Source organism: Abramis brama (assembly GCF_963993115.1).
Source record: "Abramis brama genome assembly, chromosome: 10".
In the NCBI taxonomy this organism is placed as follows: domain Eukaryota; kingdom Metazoa; phylum Chordata; class Actinopteri; order Cypriniformes; family Leuciscidae; genus Abramis; species Abramis brama.
The window spans coordinates 29,474,617-29,495,365 of NC_139972.1; the positions used below are offsets into that span (position 1 = coordinate 29,474,617).

At 39.1% G+C, this 20,749-nt stretch overlaps 1 protein-coding gene across 3 annotated transcripts in view; it reads left to right on the forward strand.

Moving 5' to 3' along the window:
- stim1a (stromal interaction molecule 1a) overlaps positions 1–20,749 on the forward strand; it is a 47,896-nt gene that overhangs the window by 23,816 nt on the left and 3,331 nt on the right. Inside the window, exons 6-13 of one of the 3 annotated variants that reach the window (XM_084126874.1) lie at positions 2,149–2,264; positions 6,918–7,095; positions 15,288–15,465; positions 17,466–17,633; positions 18,008–18,108; positions 18,224–18,453; positions 19,251–19,331; positions 20,270–20,654. In XM_084126874.1, the coding sequence (XP_083983000.1) occupies positions 2,149–2,264; positions 6,918–7,095; positions 15,288–15,465; positions 17,466–17,633; positions 18,008–18,108; positions 18,224–18,453; positions 19,251–19,331; positions 20,270–20,654 (1,437 nt within the window). The remainder of the gene's footprint in view (positions 1–2,148; positions 2,265–6,917; positions 7,096–15,287; positions 15,466–17,465; positions 17,634–18,007; positions 18,109–18,223; positions 18,454–19,250; positions 19,332–20,269; positions 20,655–20,749) is intronic. The other 2 variants (XM_084126872.1, XM_084126873.1) reach the window with 2 other exon arrangements.

The following is a 20,749-nucleotide window of genomic DNA, read 5'->3' on the forward strand; positions in this document are numbered from 1 at the left end:
ACACACACACACACTTACACACGCTTACACACGCACACACTTACACACGCACACACTTACACACGCACACACTTACACACGCACACACTTACACACACACACACTTACACACACACACTCTTACACACACACACACACATACACACCGAATGCATTTCAGAGGGCATTTACACCTGGTCTTTTCACAATCGGATAGCTATCCGATCACAGAAAACGCATGAAGTGGCCAGGTGTAAACAGCCCCATAGTTACAGGCTAACTTCAGCACACATTACACAGTAATAACTTAGCATTGAGACCAGGCTATGCTTGAGCAAACAGTTTATGAATAGGCTACTACAAATGATGGCCGTGAAAGAGACTGTCAACGCATTGAGTCGGATATGTATAGTTGGTGAATAGCATAAGCTACTATTAGGCCTCGTTTACACTGTCAGTGAAATGTGACCGAATTCTTTTTTTTTTTTTTTTTTTTTTTTCTTTTTTTGCTCATTTGAGACAGATCGGATGTGTTCTATGACCATGTAAACAGGAAAAAAACTTGTGCATTCGGATATTTAGAGATCGCTTTCAGGCCTCATTCATATGTGGAAATAAATCAGATATAAATCAGATATGTGCTAATGCGACTGTCATGTAAACAGGCAGATCGGATTTTCTGAGGCATCAGGCAAATATGTAAACAGAATATGCTCCCACCAGTCCTAAAAGTCTCTCGCACACAATAACTGAAGCATATGTGCAGGCTTCAATGATGGCACTTTTCGTCCTCCTCCACCTCAAAATCATGGTGATGTTTGACGAACTTCGCATATCGCAAAGCTAGCCTCAAGCATATTTTGCATTTGTCCATCTGTGCAAGAACCCCCTTTAAGCATGCACGATGTTTCAGATAGTATGGCAAGTGTAAACATATGAATTGGATATTGGTCACAATTCAAAGAACGTGTAAACGGATGGTCTAAAAAATCTTAACGGTTATCGGTTAACGACCGATAAAAGATATAATATTCAGAAGTAAACAGTGTTGCTGACTTACAGATTCAGTTAACATCCACAAATGCGCAACGATTCAGGGAGCAGGCTCCGCTGCTTTCTTCGACCCTCTCTGTCTCTCAGTGTGAGAGGGGGATTGGCCAGCGGCTAGAGCGGCAAAAGCCAATGTGTGCTGCTTTTACCAATATATATTTAATGATATCTTTTGCATTTCTAATCAACGTCAAACTTGGCACTGCACTTACTCGTACCCGTAGCAAGACAACTGTCAAGTTTGAAATCCATTGGAGTAACGGTTCGAGAGATATGCGAATAACACACACACACACACACACACACACACACACACACACACACACACACACACACACACACACACACACACACACACACACACACACACACACACACACACACACACACACACACACACACACACACACACACACACACACACACACACACACACACACACACGGAAAGACGTTCCTGTAATTGATGGATGGATGGATGGAATTTATTCCTGTGGTCAAAGCTGAATTTTCAGCATCATTGCTCCAGTCTTCAGCGTCACATGATACTTCAGGAATCATTCTAATGATGATGATGATGATTTGTTGCTCAAGAAACATTTCTAATTATCAATGTTGAAAACAGTCTTCTGCTTAATATTTTATATTTAAAACAGCATTTATTTGAAATTGAAATGTTTTGTAACTTTGTATATATCACTGTAACATTGTATATGATTTTCTGTCACTTTTGAGTTCTTTAAAAAAATCACTTACAGACAAAATCACAACTGGTGCAACTAGCTTGTGTTAAGTACATGAGAGACTGTGTGCTCTTTGCTTCTAACATACAGGTTAAATTAGTTTGGTCCGAGTGTGACCAGAAACACTTTACATTTGTCCTAACCAAGCATTTATTCCACTTTTGGTGAGACAAGAATCACTTGACCCTCAAAACTTGACCACTGTGAGCATCATCCTTGGATTAAAAACATGTTTATTATGGTCAAATGTTTAGCTCAAACTCATTTTTCCATTTGACTAGATTGATGAAAACCTGGCCTCTTATTGAGTGCCCATCTGCTGCACTTTTGCATGCATTTATTTATTTATTTATTTATTTATTTATTTTTCCTTCTAGATTGGCAATGAAGAATGTCACTCTGACACAAACAGTTCTGAAGATTCTGGACCGGAGTCACGTTCAGAAACTACAGCTTAAAGCTCTGGATACGGTTCTGTTCGGAGCCCCTATGAGTGAGTGTGATTTTCCCTCTGGTAGAGCATCATGCTTAGAACAAATGTCATAAATCTAAAACATTGTACTTAAATCTTTCATATTTGGATGTTTAAATATTTTCTAGATTTTTAGAGTTCTGCTCCACCTTATGCCTGCTTAGGTGGAGTTATGTTTCACAGATGTAATCTTATCTTCTCTTTTAAACACATGTATAGTGTGTTGTCTATTACATCAGATGATTGATAGTCCAACAATGCAAATAAGCTCAGAAGAACCTGCTTAACCTTTTGGTCTTCAGATGTCTTGTAGTGAACCATGAGCAGTTGTTGCTTCATATGGGAGGAGCAGTAAAAAAAAACATGGCGTTTCCTCGGATTTGGGTTTGCCATCTGAGAAACAGACAGCTGTTTATTTTTGACTTCTCTGGAAACCTCTCTATCATCCAAGATGGCATTGCCATGGAGGATGTATCTCTGTTAAAAGCCTTTGTATGTGAGAAGGTCAAAGAAGGTCAAAAAGTTGTGGTTTTCACTAGGTAGAGACTGGGTAGCTGCAGTACCATTCAAAAGTATGTGGTCGGTAAGATTCTTACTTTTTTTTTTTAAAGTCCCTTATGCTCACTAAGGCTGAATTTATTTGATAAGAAATATATTAAAAACAGTAATATTGTGAACTTATTACAATTGTATTATATACAATAAAATTCAAATAACTATTTTTCTATTTGACTATTTTAAAATGTAATTTATTATTTATTTTGTATAAAGTTATTATTTATCCTTTGATCAAAGCTGAATTTTCAGCATCATTACTCCAGTTTTCAGTGTCACATGATCCTTCTAGCTGTTTGTGAATGTAAAAGGTCTGCAAAGTGTTAAAGATCAAAGTGCAAATAAAGTTATTGTTTAACAAAAAGAAAGAAACGATTCTGAACTGCCGAAACGTGTCATCAGTAATTCTACTGTTACTTCCTGCTCAAACCTATGTAGGTTTTAAGTATGGTAATGGACATTTCTTTTCCGATGCGCATTGTAAGCAGTAGACCAATTACAACAGACTGGACCGTCTGACCAATCAGAGTAGACTCGGAAAGGAGGGGTTTAGAGAGAACGAATCCTCGAAGGATCCGTTTTCAGAATCTTGCAATGTATATTATTAGAGAATTCTTTTTTTTTGACCTTGGATGCATGTAAACCTATTGTAAGAGACAAAATTAGGAAGCTTTAAAGTGCCCCTATTATGCTATTACACATTTGAATGGTAGGATAGAGACCAATTTATTTTTATTAGTTTGGTCCAGCTGGTCCTAGACCAAAAATACCTCAAGACATTGCCAATTTTCTGCAATATTAATTAATGCAATTTCTTCCATTTTCTTCTTTTTACCGTGGTCCGTCTCCTCCTTTTTAGATGGTCTCTGAAACCAATTAGCCAATATCCACAGGTCTTGAGGCTCGTAGTCATCTGCTGTAGGCCGAGGGGAAAGCTCCAGGGGTTGGACAGGGAGGGTGTAGACGGTTACTCTGTATTCTAAGCACACGTCTTTGGCGCACTGAAACGGATGCAGCTAGTGTCTACCCCTCCAATATGCTGGTGAACAGGTTCAGCATGTTTAGAGATGTTTGTAAAATGCGCAGGCTTTAAAGAGAGACTCTCTTTTTCTTTTTCTTTTTTTTTCCATTGGCTTCCTTTTGTTTCAGCAATGCCTTTTTGAATTTACCCAAACACCTTTTCCCAGGAACACATTCTCAGACAATCTGATGCATTCCTGGCAGCGTTATCTGAAGAATCTGCCTTGACCTGGAAACGGGTTCAGTCTGTGATCCATCAACCTGTGTTGCATGCCTCAGCTCCTACAGTAACGCTGTGATTTGATTTACGCCCACATCCCAGAATACACCGGGGCTGACATAACCGTGTGCTTCACATGCCTTTTGTTATGAGAAAGGTCCTAGAAGTTGTTTTTGCACTAGAGTGAGGGTGTTTGACATTATGGACGTGATATAGCGCAGCACTAAATGCCTCGTTCAGAATGCTGTTCCAAATCTGTCCAAAGAGCTTGTTTTTATTAGCTATGTGACAGGTCTTTCCTTCTTTTATTGGCATTGTTTATATTTATTATGAATTGGATGAAAAAAGCTGGATCGACCTGTCAGAGATGTTGTGAACAGTGTGCGGCGTTCTGTTTTTATTTTATGTATATGTTTCTTATAAAAAAGCTTGCTCTTTTGAACTTCTAGTTTGTTGTATACTATGTAGACAACTCTTAACTCTCGCAATGTGAACCTAAGAAGTTTAAAATGTGTTGCATCCCTAGCAAAAATGTCTCAGAAATTCTCATGGAGGTTAATGTGCAGTTTTTTTAATGAAAAAATATATTTGTATTCTGCAAGAATGCATTAAATTGATCATTAGTGACAGTAAAGTATCATGTAACTCTGAAGTAATGATGCTGAAAATTCAGCTTTGTCATCACAGGAATAAATATTAAAAGAACATTTTTAAATATATTAAAACAGTTATTAGTTATTTTAAACAGTAAAAATTGAAATTATCAAATAAATGCAGCCTTGGTGAGCATTAGAGATCTCTTTAAAAAAGAGATTTCATTAGATGTCCTTTTTTTTTGTATTTAAGACGTCTGTCTCTCTATTTGTCCGAGGATGGAAAACTTTCAAGTTTTCAGTGCAAGAGCCTGCACTAAAAAAACTAAAATGCTACAAAATTACTTTAAACCCAGCAACCTTAATGTTTGTTGGCATTTGCATTTGACGTTCTCTGGCTTCTATTAGAGAATGTTCTGCTGTCAGCCATTATTGAGACCATCTTCTCAGAGGTCCTAACGGGGAGTCAGGGACAGACTCGATGCTGAACAGTGTCTGTATGTGGCAGGTCTCAGTGTGTGAGTTGACTCTGAAGAGGTCTAGCTCCAGGAAACCAGGGAGAGGGTGCATGCTGCATGTGACAGCCCAACACCCCCCTACCGATCTACTGACACCCGATTCCAGCTGCCTTGGTACCTCGGGACAATACCTCCATCAGAAACACGACTCTGTTTTTTGTTAAACCGCTGACATGGTTGACAGGTTATAAAAGCCTACGCTTCAGTGTTTAACAACAACATTTGAATAATCTGTGAATAAAAGTGTTCCATTAAAGCCTTCTGCTTTTGAGATTTGTTTTTAATGTTAAAGCCATGGTGCAGCTGTTAGCGCACGTTCTAGATATTTAGCTTGTGGTTCGCATATTGGTGTTGCAGGTTTAATCATGGTTTAACTTTGCAAAAAGTGTTTTAGGATGTGGCTTTTGGTTCTCAAAGCTTTCGATCTGATGCAGACCAACTTTTTGTTGTGCTCCCTAGAGGGTGAGGAGTTAAGTGTTATTTTCCATCTCTCAACGAAGACTTAATTATCTTTAATCATGGATATGTACAGATGGAATAAGAAGTTGAGTCAGCTAGGGTCTGGACTGCGTGGTGTCCCCGGGGCGGTTGTTAGGTTAACTGTCTTACCCAATGGCACAGCAGTGGTAAGTATTGCAGGACTGTGACCTCAGAAGCCAATGCAACCCTACAGTTAGGGTTGTGAAACGACTGATTTCTGCAGTACCAGTAGTACGGAGTACCAGGTATATTTGATAGACGCTGCTTTCAAAACCCCCTCGTTCATGTTTGTTTGAGCGTCAAAGGTTCTATTTACAGCATGTTTTTATAAGTGTTGTATAATCATATCTGCTGAAATTTTGGTATCGTGACAACTGTGTATGATTTTTTTTTTTTTTTTTTTTTTTTTTTACTGAAATAAGCTGTTCTACCTCATTATGGGCTTTCGCACCAGGTAGTTCTAGGAAGTAGCCACCAGGGTGGTTCCCAGAGAAATAATGGTTCCCCTAGGAACGTTTTCCTGGTTGCAGTCCTGTCTAATACGTTATTAGATAGAACTGTTATACATAGATGGTAGACAGTATATGAAAAGGTATTAGCGTATGCCGTGTGGTTGATGTCCAGTGTTGCTAGCTGAGCAGAATTACATTATCATGCGTCTCTTGGTCCCCTCAATGTTGCGCTGGATTTTCTCCTCAACGTAAAGGTTAAGAGGCCCATCTATCACTGTTTTCCATGTTCGTAGTGTTAGTTTCTGGAGTAAATATATAGACTATAATCTCTGTTTACAGTACTAAAAACACTACTTCCACCAATAGTTCTAGGAACTATGAAAAGGTTCCTCCGGTGCGAAAGCCCCTATTGTGCAAAATGCAGACAGATACTACAATCGACAGCTCAAATTCACACTCTTAAACAGTACATGGGCTTTGTTCCGAAAGCTGTTGAACTGCCTACATGGGTAGCATTTTAAAGCATCATAGACACACTCTTGATGTGAAGGCTTTTGCTGAAGGTATCCTTTGTAAATATCATTCAATCCTGAGAAGTATCAATTCCAAAAATATTGTCTAGTTTTCAAAGGCTATTGTACTAATTATTTGTGTGCTGTATTTTCATACTTTTTAGAGTTGTGTATCACTAACTTGGCAACATGCTATAACAGCTGACTCTTTGTATGTACATCTGCCTAAGTAGACCGCTTACTAGGTTTTGGAATAGAGGCGTTGTGCACTGATTCATTTGCTAAATGAGTACTGAAGTATGTACTGGTTTCTGTCTCTCACAGTGAACAGACATAACCATCTGAAGGACTTCATGCTGGTGGTGTCTATAGTCATCGGAATGGGAGGTTGCTGGTTCGCTTTCATCCAGAACCGGCACTCTAAAGACCACATGAAGAAGATGATGATAGACCTTGAGAGCCTCCATCGGGCAGAGCAGAGCCTTCACGACCTACAGCAGAAGTGAGAACCTGTTTTGCACTTTCTTTATTTTTAGATTCTTGAACAAGTGTGAGAAACTCTGTGGTGGCTTTAAAGCACTTGGCTCAGGTGTAAGGCATTGTGTGGTCAGTCGACTTGGTCGATGCAATGCGTCTAATGCCATAACCACCACAGTTTCAAGTTGCATGATGTTAAACTAATTTTTTTTTTAACTTTTGGAAACTTGTGCAGCTTGCTTTGATATTTAAAATAACCTGAATAAAATTTGATCTCCTGTTTATGGTGGACAAAAATACTGAAATATGTATTATGCACAGGAGCTCATAAAGTGAGGATGGTATTGCATATGATTTGTAGTCACTGTCTAAACTTAAGTGCCTATGAGCTTTGATGTCAGATAGATTTGTCACAGTTTTTACAGTGTTTAGTGAACCAGGCCTTCCCTTCTGAGGGAACAGGATATGGAGCCGCATGGGAATAATCTGCAGGAGAGAACATCTGTTTGAGAAAGAGAGAGAGAGAGGAATGGCTAGAAAAGGAGGAACTTTATAACTACAACACTCTTTCTGTTTAAGTTACATTTAAGATGCCAATTTCTTGAAGCCTCTGATATAATTGTATACTTCTACCAAATGGATTTTGTTCCTGTCCATCCTTTAAAAAAAAAAAAATGTTTTTGTTCATTTGTGCATTTTCTCAATGCATTAAACATAGACTAATGTCACTTTTTTTCCCTTTACTTTTATCATGAGAGTGCCTTTTTTGGCTGGCCTTCACCCATTTTGTTTCTAGGGCCCTGTTTCCACCTGGTATCAAGATGCGTTTTGGTCGATCGGATCACAGGTAGACGCGGGAGACTCGTACCCGTGTACACCTGGGGCCCTATCTGCGCAATGCAGCGCCAAGCGCGATGCTAGTGTTTTTTGCTAGTTTCAGTCCGACAGTTATCATTTTCACGTCCTGCGCCACGTTGTTTAAATAGCAAATGCATTTGTGCCCATTTGTGCGCCCATGGGCGTGCTGGTCTGAAAATGTAGTGTGTTCTGGTGCACTGTTGGCGCGTTGCTATTTTGAGGCAACAGAAATAGACTGCGCCATTGACTTTAGACCAGGTTTCAGTTGGTCAATGGCGCAGTCTATTTCTGTTGCCTCAAAATAGCAACGCGCAATCTTTTTTTTTTTGTTATTTAAAGAGCGTGTTAGTAATGTGCGTTTATAGGCAGGTCCACAACGCGCGTACACTCTGCTTATTAAACACACAGGGACGCACAGCAGCACACAAACATGACAAATATTAAAATTAAAATGATTACAATGTAAAAGATTATTATTGTGTACATAAAGATATGGTGAATCCGGCTTGTCCCGTAGATGGTCTGCTTGTGCACTTTTACCTCGCGCACGAGCAGATCCGTTTGCACTCTGGAGACGCATTCGGTCTTTCCACTATCAAATTCCGTCATGTAAATAGTGAATCTGCCATGGCGTGAGCGCAGCTGGCATTTAAAGGGAATGGGAGATGAGACTCTGATTGGTTTACGCACATAAATCCCAAAACACACCCATTACTCATTAAGAGAATTGGGACAACCCTTTTAGACCATGCGTCGGGTGTGCAGACCATTTTTCCCGTCGTTAAACTAGCAAAAGTGGATTCGGACAATCCTTAAGTGACCTTGCGCCCTTTGCTTTAGACCATACGCTTAGATTGTTAAAATAGGGCCCCTGGTGTTTTAATTGGTCTCTTTTGTCCACTTTGGACCACTTCTGTCATGATTTCTTCAAGGGGAGGCTCACGGCATTTACATATGAACGCAAAGGAGACGTCGGAAAAACATGCGCAAAACTTTTGTCTGGCCAGCGTGCCTCCCATAATGTTTACGCATTAGGTCAGTAGGCCGAGAGGCGGTCATTTGAGGCTGTTCGAACGCATTCGACTGCATGAGCATTTCCACTATGAAAGCAATCCAGTCAAATGAGTTTTCAACTACCTCTGGAAGTGGTCAAAAGTGGACAAGCTCAACCTTTAGACACCATTTACATGTCGTTAAACGTCTTTCTCTTATTGGCGAAAATGCTGCTTTACACCAGGTTATGTAAGGGTTAATGCCCGACGAGGTGTCCATTATCAGGTATTAATGGACGACGGCGAGGCGTGAACTCCGCCGAAGTCCATTAATACCTGACAATGGACACCTCGAAGGGCATTAACCCGCTTATACCATGGTCACTTACGAAAGAAAGAAATATTTAATCAATTAATAATACTTTAATGTGTTTTAGAGTAAAAATCGTGAGGGTTTTTATTTATTAAGTCGAGCGCACTATTTAATATCTCCCGTATACAGGCGCTGCCAAGCAACGTGGCCACAGCGTCCCGACCGCAGCAGTTGATCAGTGAGTTTGAGCCAGCGCAATCATTTAGAACTGTCATCAGGCAAATTGACGGGACGCCTTTCCTAGGTGTACATTAGAGACAGATGCGCGGATGGGCTATTATTTCATCCGCAACCGCATCACAAAACTCATCATCCGTCCGCCATCCATCCGCACCAACGTTTTTGACCAATTTTCAAAACCGCACCCGCCCGCCGTCCGCTGTATACATAATATTTTTCATTCGATTGGTTCAACCGCCCGCCACCCGCCCGAATTGAATTAAAATATTATTTTTCGTCACATCATCCGTCCGATCCGCGGTTTATCCGCGGAGTCCGCGGCTGTAACCGCCAACCGCGCATCTCTAGTGTACATTATCACTTTTTAATGGACACCCTGCAGCCAATCAGAATCGAGTATTCACCCAGACCATGGTATAAAAACAGGTCAAAGTTTCTTGCTATATTAGCAAATTAAGTTTTTTTTATTAAAATAAAATTGGTTATTTTAATTGATTATATTCTGAAAGACTTGAAGTTATGTTACCAAGCTCTGATAATTTTATAGTTTTGTATGGTAAACTGACAAATGAAAAGTGCATATTTGTTGAAATATTATATTTTGCACATTTGTAAACATTAAAGTAGTACCTGTGGTACTTACATAATTATATCCCAACATATATACAAATATTTATTTTGATATGGCATTATGCAATTTATTAACACTAGTTGTTTGAAAGACGTCTTCCATTCCATAGAATGATAATTTGCTCTCTGTGAATATTTACCAGCAAATGTTGAGTACGTCAGATGGCTGTGTTTGCTAACCGTTACGCATACACTGAGGAATCTTTAGGAATGTGGGAACGCAGATAATGCTCTGATCTCTCAATACCAACCGTCTTCCGCTAGCTTCCTGTTGAAGTCCTCATGCAAACTCATAGTCTGTCACCTTTAAGAGAATGACACAGGAGCCTGTGTGTCCGGAGGGGTCTGTGTATCCCTTAAACATGTGAATGAAGTGTGAGCGCGTGTGTGAAGGGGACAGGGCAGTGGAAACTATGCAGAGTGTGTTTGTTACAATGGAGGGCATCCAGCATGTTGTGTTTTGACAAAACCAGGCGAGTCACCGGGTCACGTCTCTGGTGATTGGTGGGTGAGAGGCCTACAGTGCTCCGGTCGCCCCTGAGGGAGGTGATTAACCCCCGGATACTTCGAATCATCTCAGCTTAAACTCAAGGATAAAAATAAAATAAATGCCAGTTATGTCACACATGAACGCTGGACCCTGTGGGCTGTCGTTTCAGAAGTTCATTTTATTTGATGTAGGCTTGTTTTGGGAACATTTTGAGATGAAACGAATGTCAGTTCGCCTTTTAAGGGAGCTTGGCCGTTTGTTTAGGCTTTTTTTTTTTTTTTTTTTTCTCCATTTGAGATGTATTGTAAATGCTTATCAAGGCTGTGGCAGTTGAGTCAGGCTTTCCAACAGTTTAATGTGTAGGTGTGCTGATGCATTTCGCCAACAGACAAACCTCTTCTCGAACACTGCCAAATTATCTCATGCGCAGTCCCTGTCCATTCACTCTGAGTCATAAATGAGAAGTAATGTAATCTGCCCTTTCTACATGCAGTTAACTATTCAATTTGATTAGAATCGCATGTTATAAAGCAGAAGTTTACATTTGCGGAAGAAAATCTGTGATGCTTGCCCTACCTTGTGAGTGGCATTGCTTTCCAGCCGCTTTAGTGCGTCACTGTTTTGTGAGGTTGTCAGGTCATTCTGGGTAGTTGCAATGGCATTGGTAAGTTTAGATCGTTATATTATTTATGGCCCAAGCCAAAAGTCTCGGGCGTTTATACACCACCGTTTTCAACTAAAAATGGAAAAAAAATTATGTTTTGGCCGTTCATTTATTAGATGAAAACAGCGTTTTGGTGGCCTGAAAATGCAAACTTTTGAAAACTGTTTCAAAGTGCAAGTTTTTGAAAACAATACTGTTATTGTCTCTGTGTAAACTACAAAAATGCGAATTTGTGAAAACAGTAACATCATGTGCATGTGTATTATGTGTTCAGTTTATAGGCATGTAGTGTTTCTTTACAAAGAGCCAACTAGTGATGCATGATTTATCAGCCGTTACATGTTCATTTTTAATGTTATCATTATGGACCCGATAAGAGAATTTTCAGTTGTGCATTCATGTCACTTTGTGCAGATATAAGTTGTCACATGATCTGATTAATCTCATAGGTTTTAGTTAATTAACCGGCTAACAAAGATTCCCGTTGTTCATTCAGCTCATTAATTTTAGATGTTTCTTTTTCAAAAACATTGATGCATTATTAATAATAACTAGCACTTTTATTCTCATATTATTTTAATTAACACTATGGTTTTATCAAAATCATTTCATTGTTGTCTGTGCGGAGGCTATTCCATTTTATCAATGCTACATGCATTTTGATTCTTTTTACACAAGTAATGTTGTCCAGTGATTTGTTTGCATTATTTAGGCAGTATTTTATTTCATTCTAAAGCAATAGATTTTATTTATTTATTTATTTATTTATTTATTTGATAAAGAAAGTTGGCCATAGGAGCGTAAAATTAATTGTAAAAGTTCAGGAATCTTACACTGGCTCAAACTAGGCTACTGTACTGTATGTTTGATATATGTTAAAGTGCTTGGGACATGGCTTTTAATGGTGAGACTTTGTTTTTGTATTAAGGCTCTCAAAAAATGTCAATTTAGATTTATTGGTCAATATATCGGTTATCGGCTTTCAAATATAAAGGATTATCGTTTATTGGTATCGGCCAAAATCCCTATAACTAACTACTGGCTTGGCGTGCATAAAAAAAACTTTATCTGTTTTAGTACATTATTGTGTAAACGCCCTCAGATTATGCACATTCTGTTTTCACATTTTTACTTAATTGAGTAAATAGTATTTATGATAATTGTTTTTGATATTTATGTATTTTTTAACTTAAAGCTAAAAACTATTGTAAACAGAGCTGAATAGAAAAGTACTGTCTTCATTTCTGTCTTTACTGTGACTGGTACTCTCTTGACAAATTACTAACTGACGTTTATTACTTAGTTTTAGGGCTTTTAAAAAAAAAATGGTATTGAGAATGAGTCATGTGCGCTTGTCTTACATTCTTAGAGACCATCTCGTGTTCTCTGCCACATCTCACATGCTTGTTTTTCCCTCGTAAAATCAGATGTGAGAGAAAATGTTCTTATGCACCCGACAGTTACGGTAACCGTGCTTATCTGAGGTTGCAGGTGCACGTTTGTAGGAGAGGATGAAAAGTTTAATTAATCATTGCATGCATAGTCTAGTCTATTGTTTGTATTGTCTTTTGTTTTCGTAGTCATACTTTCACCAGCACAAAGGAATGTGTTTTTTGAATGCGCGAGTTAAACAAATAAATGGCGAGTCAGACGAAATGTTTTGAATACATAAAAGCTGGTGAATTGAAAAACAATTAAAACTTTAGATCTCCGACTATACAATCATAAAGAGCCTTGCTAGATATTTGTTGTTGGCTTGTAGGGCTGAGGTTCCATTACTTATTTTGGAGGATGGTGAATGGCAGAGGTCAGGTTTGGGGATATTAGATTTCCCATCTTAGCTGTAACTTCAGATCACCTTACACTAGTACTTCACTCAATGAAAAACTTCTCCCCCAATCCACCTGTTTTTCTTTCCGTCAGGCCTCCGAATCCTTCTATCTGCCATCTTCTGGGTGCCAACAAAACTGCAGGAGCCATTCAACAAGTGTATCTATTCTTTTCTAGTCAGTAGGGTTCAAAGAAAAAAATCCCATTCATTTTCTCCATAGACAAATTGATTTTTAACAATAAGATAAGATTTTCAAAACAGAGCTGCCATGAGTTCAAACAGCAGGTGTGATGTATGCTTCTGTAAGTCATCTGAGTCAAGTATGCTTTTGTAAGTCAATTTGATTTAAACTTGGTACCCATAATCCTGGAGGGATACATATCACGTCTTCTGAGTCAGGCCAGTGTCCCCTAAACCGTTGTCATTTGATATGCTTCAAGCGAAGCCCTCAGACAGATAAAGCCTCTTCCTTTAAGTGAAGATTGATCTGGGGGTTATATAGACATGACTGATTGAATCGGGGCCCCGTGTTTCCCCTCTCTTTCGCCAGGAAAAATCGTTAATCCTGTCGTAGCTCAGGAAAGCCTAGAGTAGACTTTGGTTGCGGTTATTTTTCCACTCCCCCGTCCTGCTTGTTACATCATCATTATCTTTTTGATGACGCCTCTGTTTTGCAGTCAGACTTTCCTGTGAATGTAGTTTCCGGCTGAAGGTGCTGAAAATGCGTACGCAGCAGGTGAACATAAAGGATCATCTTTAGTTCTTTTATCCTGCTAATGGGCTGTTTATAATGGATTGTTATGGTGTGACTCTTGTTCTTGAGTGTAATTACCAAAATGGGTAATTGCAGTTATTTGATAGGCCAATATACTGTGCAAGCCAGGCCTATTAATCGGACAATAGTTGAGCTTTTTAAGATGATAAATAATAAACTTGCACTGGCTCCAGATTTATGCACATTTTATTTTCATATACATTTTTTTTTTATGTATCATTTTAGTGTGTTTTTTCCCCCCAGTTCGTTTCAGAATTATGCACATTCTGTTTCCAGATGTTGTATTATTCAAGTTATTCTGAATTGAGTAAATGTGTATTATTATTATTATTATCATCGTCATCATCATCATCCCTTTTTTCAACTTTTCAAAATCACTAACTTAATTGTATTCAAAACAAAAACAGATTCTGGACCCCATTGTATATGTAGCCTGTTCTCTATATAGCAGCCATTAATAACCCATACTGGTATGATATGGTTCAGTCCTTAATCATATAAAGCTGTCCAGTTGACAGACTGCATCAGTGATGACTTTTTTTTTCTTTCTTTTTTTAAATATACTTGTATAAAGCAGTCATATTTGTCTTTATTGTGCTTAAATCCTGCTTTTGAGTTTTGAACCTCTTCGAGCCCTCGGTCATGACCCTGAAGCTAAAGAGAGCACAGCTGGGTTTAAAGTGTCCGCCGTGATTTAGTGTCATTTGTCTGACAGGAATTTTATCAAGCGTGTCTTAGTTTCCCGTCATCAGTTATGTTTTATTTTAGCATCTTAATCCTTGCATCTCTGTTATTCGACTATCTGTTTTGCTGAACTGTAGAGACAATTTAATTGGCACAAAAGGAGTGAGACATCATGTGATTTGCTAAGAGCTTTAATCTGCTCCAATTACTGATGCTGAAATGCTGAAAAATTTTGGTTCTTAGTCACGTAGTTTAAAACTGAACTTTCTGTGTATGCGTGCTCTGGTGTATGTGTATACATTATGTGTGTGTGTGTGAGAGAGAGAGAGAGAGAGAGAGAAAAGGGGGCAAGTTTTGTATTGTTGTTTATTTACAACAGTGTATTTACTAAAGTTCCCGACGGGATCAGTAAAATCAAGGTCGTAAGAACATCCAAAACAGGGCTTTAAATAGTAACGGATATACTGAAATAGATTTTTTTTAAACGGTCAGAAATCACTCTAGAAGTCACGTTAGCTATTTGGTCATAAGTTTAATGATTAAGCCTTTGTTGTGTGCATTTACATTTGGCGGACGCTTTTATCCAAAGCAACTTACAGTGCATCGAAGCTGCACATTTTGTTAGTTAATGCATTCCCTGGGAATTCGAACCCATTACCCTGGTGTAGCTGACATCATGCTCTACTGTGACTGTTCTGTGACTCATTTCTTTGTTTTTTCTTTAATTTGTCTCCTCACAGGCTACAGATTGCTCAGGAGGAGCACCGTTCAGTGGAGGTGGAGAAGGTAAACCTGGAGCAGAAGCTGAGGGACGAGATCAACGCTGCCAAACAGGAGGCGCAGAGACTGAAGGAGCTCCGGGAGGGAACTGTGAACGAGCTGAGCCGACAGAAATACGCGGAGGAGGAGCTGGATCAGGTAAAATTCAATCCTCATTTATTTTATATAATGCTTTTCACAATACATATCGTTTCAAATCAGCTTTACAGAAAATGCATGCGTCTACATTACAATTTAGAGTGATCTGTTATCAGAGGTGATTCTGTCCAAGCAAGGGATTTCAGAAATGTACATAAACAAATCATGCAGTTAGCTAACAATGCATTTATTTGAGCAATGTATTCATTTAAGGCGGAAACAATGAGCTCATTGAAGTAATGAATACATGTTGTTAACTAAATGACTAGTGTCGGCCTATATATAGAAAATTTTGCATAGGTGCGAATTTCGCGTAGGTGAAAATTCCCCTAATAAGTATGCAAGATGTTGAAGTGTGGTTAGATGTCACTGGTGTTAGTGGTCTAGATCTCTCAATATGCTGCTATATGTTGATTCTAATTCTGGGCATTCTTCGCGAAATAACGGTAAGGAAGTGGGTGGAAATGGTTGTTAGATGATCTCAAACTTTGAAGTGATGTGACGTGAAGGCCAAATATGGTAACCCATACTCAGAATTTGTCCTCTGCATTTAACCCATCCAAGTTGGTGCACGCACATTAGGAGCAGTGAGTAGAGAACACACACACACACACACACACACACACTGCGGCCCCCAGGGAAAAATTGGAGGTTAGGTGCACCTCAGATGTTTCCTACCAGTATTGAGAATCAAATTGTTGCTTCAGATTACAATTTGGGTTACAAGTCTGACTCTCTAACCGTTAGGCCACGACTGCCTCCTCGGACGTCTACTGATAAAACTTTATCAAACGTCATCAGTACAGGAAAATCATGTTGTTGATGCCTTTGAGTATATTCCCAGCGCAGTGTCCAGAGCTGTGTACCGCAGTGCTGTTGCATAAGGGACAGATTAACACTTCAGATTTGAAAGGAGAAAAATCTTTGCAGAACCTGATCAGAAAATTGTAACAAGCTCTCATGTGTCATCAACAGCAAAGTGGGTTCCTTTTGTGACCATATTTGTTTTCAGTTTTTTTTATATAATGTGTACGGAATCCACAAGTGGCATCTCTGGAGAAAAATAGACCTGAATTGGATTAATTGTTTTTTTGTTTTTTTGCATATGTTGGCCTATTAAAACCCAGGCGCTAAGTGGGTATTCTGGGTCAGAGGGCGGCACAAATCTCTGTGGGTTTGTAGCTCATTAGCGCTGTTCCATAAGAAATGGGGTCTTTCAGCTCTCCGACCCATCAGCCCACTCCCCAAGACCCTTGCTGGATGAGATCTGTGTATTTACCACAAATGGAGCTGTTGATTAATTGTTTATCTTAGTTAGGTTAGGTTGTTGAGCTTATTTGTGGCTAAATAATTAGCATCTTGTCGCAACAAAATGTTTCAGGCAGTGTAATTTATGCCGTTTATTCGCATTAGCTTGCCAAATTAGTCATTCATGAGTCATGTAAATTAGCTAATTGTCATAATCACACATGCAAATTAGAGGATAAATAGAAGAGGTTGAAAGGTTAAATGCTATCTTGCAATTTCAATCCCCAAGCATTTGGGTGGTTGTTATTTTCTAGTGTTTACAGATGTCATAGGGTTATATGTGAACTAAAATAAAATATAAATAATTTTATTTCAGCTAGGTGCCAAAGAAAACATTTCTCATTTTTTTTTCAGTTTAACACGAAGTACTAAAATAACTACAATTAAAACTGAAATAAATTAATAACTCTTTAGACATAAAAACTAATACAAATGACAAAAATGTACAACAAAATTACCATTCAATTAACATTCAAAATATTAATAACTATAATAGTATATCAGTGATCCTAAAATAACACTGCTATGTGGACGGTATTATTAAGTTCCTGTTTTGTAATTGTATTATTTTATTTTTTTTTATCAACAAAGTACTTTCTTTAATTGTCTGATTAAAAAGTGCTTCCATCCTTATGTGATTTGCTTTGTATCTGCTTTCTTGCTCTCTGACCTGTGTCTGGCGCCCCCTGCAGGTGCGTATGGCCCTGAAGAAAGCTGAGAAGGAGCTGGAGTCTCGCAGCAGCTGGTCTCCTCCTGGAGCCCTGCAGAAATGGCTGCAGCTCACTCATGAGGTGGAGGTGCAGTACTACAACATCAAGAAACAGAACGCAGAGAGACAGCTGCAGGTGGCCAAAGACGGGGTGAGCAGCATTTGTTGCAGTCGTTCGTTTAGCTAAGATGGAACAATGGTAAAAACATGACGGTACAACCTCAGAATGTGGTAACCAAGACTGTAAGATAGTTTTAGAACGTTTTTAAAGGATAATGAAATGCTACTAATTGACAGTTAAGTATATATTTTAATGTCAGAAAATATATATATTTTAAATATATTGTTAGGTTTGAAAAAAATCTTATGATTTGGTGAGACAAATCCTTTGTTAGATTTGTGATAGATCAGTTGGTGGATTTAAAATGTAATATAAATTATATTATAGATTACGTTATTATAAAGTATACAATAATAGTAATATAAAATTATAGTTTTCTTTAAAAATGTGACATGGTTTCTTAGGCAGAAAAGATTAAGAAGAAGAGAAATACTTTATTCGGGACGTTCCATGTTGCACACAGTTCTTCACTGGATGATGTCGATCACAAAATACTTGCAGCCAAGTACGTCACAAACATTTCTCCTGGCGAATGCCTAATTATAAATAAATAAATAATAATAATTGGAATAATAACCCTAACACTTATGTCTTTTAATTTTGTATCTCTTTCTCTCCAGGCAAGCTCTGGGTGAGGTAACCGCAGCTCTGAGAGAGAGACTCCATCGCTGGCAGCAGATTGAGATTTTGACCGGCTTCACGCTGGTAAATAACCCAGGCCTGCCCTCTCTGGCCTCCGCCCTCAACTTGGACCCCAGCTTCATGGGCGGCCGCAGCACACCTCAGCACTTCTTGTCCGACGACATGGATGACATGGACGAGGACATAGTGGCGCCTGGAACACTGCAATGTAAGGGCTTGCCGGACATCGATAGGGATAAGCCACGGTCAGCTAAAGGCCAGCAAAGACCTTGTGACCTTTTGAGCAAATCCAAAAATCCCTCGTTTTGAGCCATTTAATTTGTCTATAAGCACTATCTGTCAGAAACGGTTGTATGCACTGAGTGTGTTTGCGCAATTCTTATTAATCTTTTAGTTGGAGTGTTTCCCCCACCCCCCTCATCTACTGGTCTGTATTACACAGAGGGGGAGTAAAGATCTGCACTACACATTGGTGTCATATGTTTTTGAAATAGCAGATATGCACTCTTTGTACAGATCTTTTTTTTTGTTTGTTTGTTTGTTTATTGTATTAAATTTGATGGAGGGTTACAGAGTTGGCCAGAAGAAATGTTAATATTATCGGTCCAGTGGAAGTCTGAGGTTGATTGCTGTAATTGTAATGCTCCATCTGAATGTATGAAATAATGTTAAGGAAGCTCAAAGAAGCCCACAAATAGTTGTCTTCCCAGGTGCAAAGCATAAAATAAAATTGGTGTTTATTGGGTAAAGTGTATTCAATTTGATATTTGCATTGCTGATCACTCTTTCCACAATATGTCTGAATTGTCGTTGAAAAAATATTTTCGTAGCCATCAAGACTATTTGATCAAGGATTTACATCCTTCTAAATCCTCAGCGTTTTTTTTTTTCATTGAGCAAACGTTTTGCAAGCAAAAAAAAAATGTGGACGTCTGTTCTGTAGCACTATGTTGGTAGTAAAATGATTAACAGTCGCACCCTACCCTTGCCCCTTACCTCCTCCAGATGCAGCGTGGCAAATGGGCCGTCGAGCAAGTGATCTCTGGTCTTTCAATTCGGATTGCCAGTCGTTTTGGAAGTACTCTGGTGGGCTAAACTACCATGCCCTTTACCCCAACCACTCCTCTTACTTCCTCTTGTTTTCCTGAACCACTCTCTTAAAGCGGTATTCTTCCCATTACCCCAGGGGATAGGGAAACTGGACAGAAAGAACCATTCCCCGTCTACACCTCTCAATCTTGTTCTTGTCCACAGCTGTGAAATGGCTTACTTTGAAATAGTTTAGAGAACAAAACAGGCTAAACATTTTTTTGTAGATTCTTACATGATACTGCTTTGAGTTATGCAACTTTATTGGAGTCAATATGAAATAAAAAAGACCCTTTTTTACTTCCTTAATACATATATTCCTGGTCTTATCATGGACAATTCATTAGTTAGCATTATTTAGAAGTTTAAAAATATATTCAAAATGTAGTATCTGCCTCTGATGACTTTAAGTCCTTTAATTTTTCACAATCCAATCAAATCCCGTTGAATAAAACAATCTTCTATGATACATTTTCTCACGGAATATTCTGCTTTGCTCTGAAATGTGTTATGGAAGTAAAATGGGTCATGGACAGCATTTCATGTTGACTTTAATTTTCAAAAAACATACATTGTTATTGGACAGTTTTTTTTTTTTTTTTGTTGCAAAGTTTAATAAATTCCTCAGCGTAGCTAATACGGAAGCATTTGGATCTTACAGTAACATTAGGCATTCATCACCTTACGCAATTTCAACAGAAACAGGAAATGCAACATGAAGACATTAACAAATGGTTGGTTAGTGTCCGCAACTTCCCTTGTGTGTCTATTTCTGAGAAAAGCCATTGAACCTGTACACACCTGTACATTTTTCCTTCTTAGCACAAAGTGTCTTGCTTCACCTTCTCCAGCCTGCCACCCATCACGCGTTATTTCAATGTCTGCATGCTCTGAATCGTTTCTCTGAGTGACCTTATTGTTATGTGCCCCTACAGCTCCCAGTATGATGTCACTCCGGCAACGCCACATTGACCCGCAGCTGGCCCTGGGTTCGCAGAGGTTGGTAGAGAGTTGTCTTGCACTTTGTGGGCAGGAAGGGGAGGGTAGCTCATACTTGTCCAGACCTAGGACATCGCTACGCCAGGCACACAGCCAACCTTTCGGGCAGTTTGACTCTATGGGACTGCCTCCGCTTTCCTCAGCCATGTCTCATCCCTCTATCTACTCTGCCGCCTCATCCCACGGTCCCCACTCCTCTTCCGTCGCCAATGCCCCTCATGCATCCCACTATCACTCTTCATATTTCCAGCCCATGGACACCATCCCAGATCTCCCATATGATGCCAGCCCAGAGCGCCCACACCGTTGTGCCAGCTATGGGTATTGCTTCATTCTGTTGTGCTTGTTTTGTGCTTTTCACCTGGCATGATCCTGGGACTACTTCCAAATCACTGAAGTCTTTTACCTCACACTTT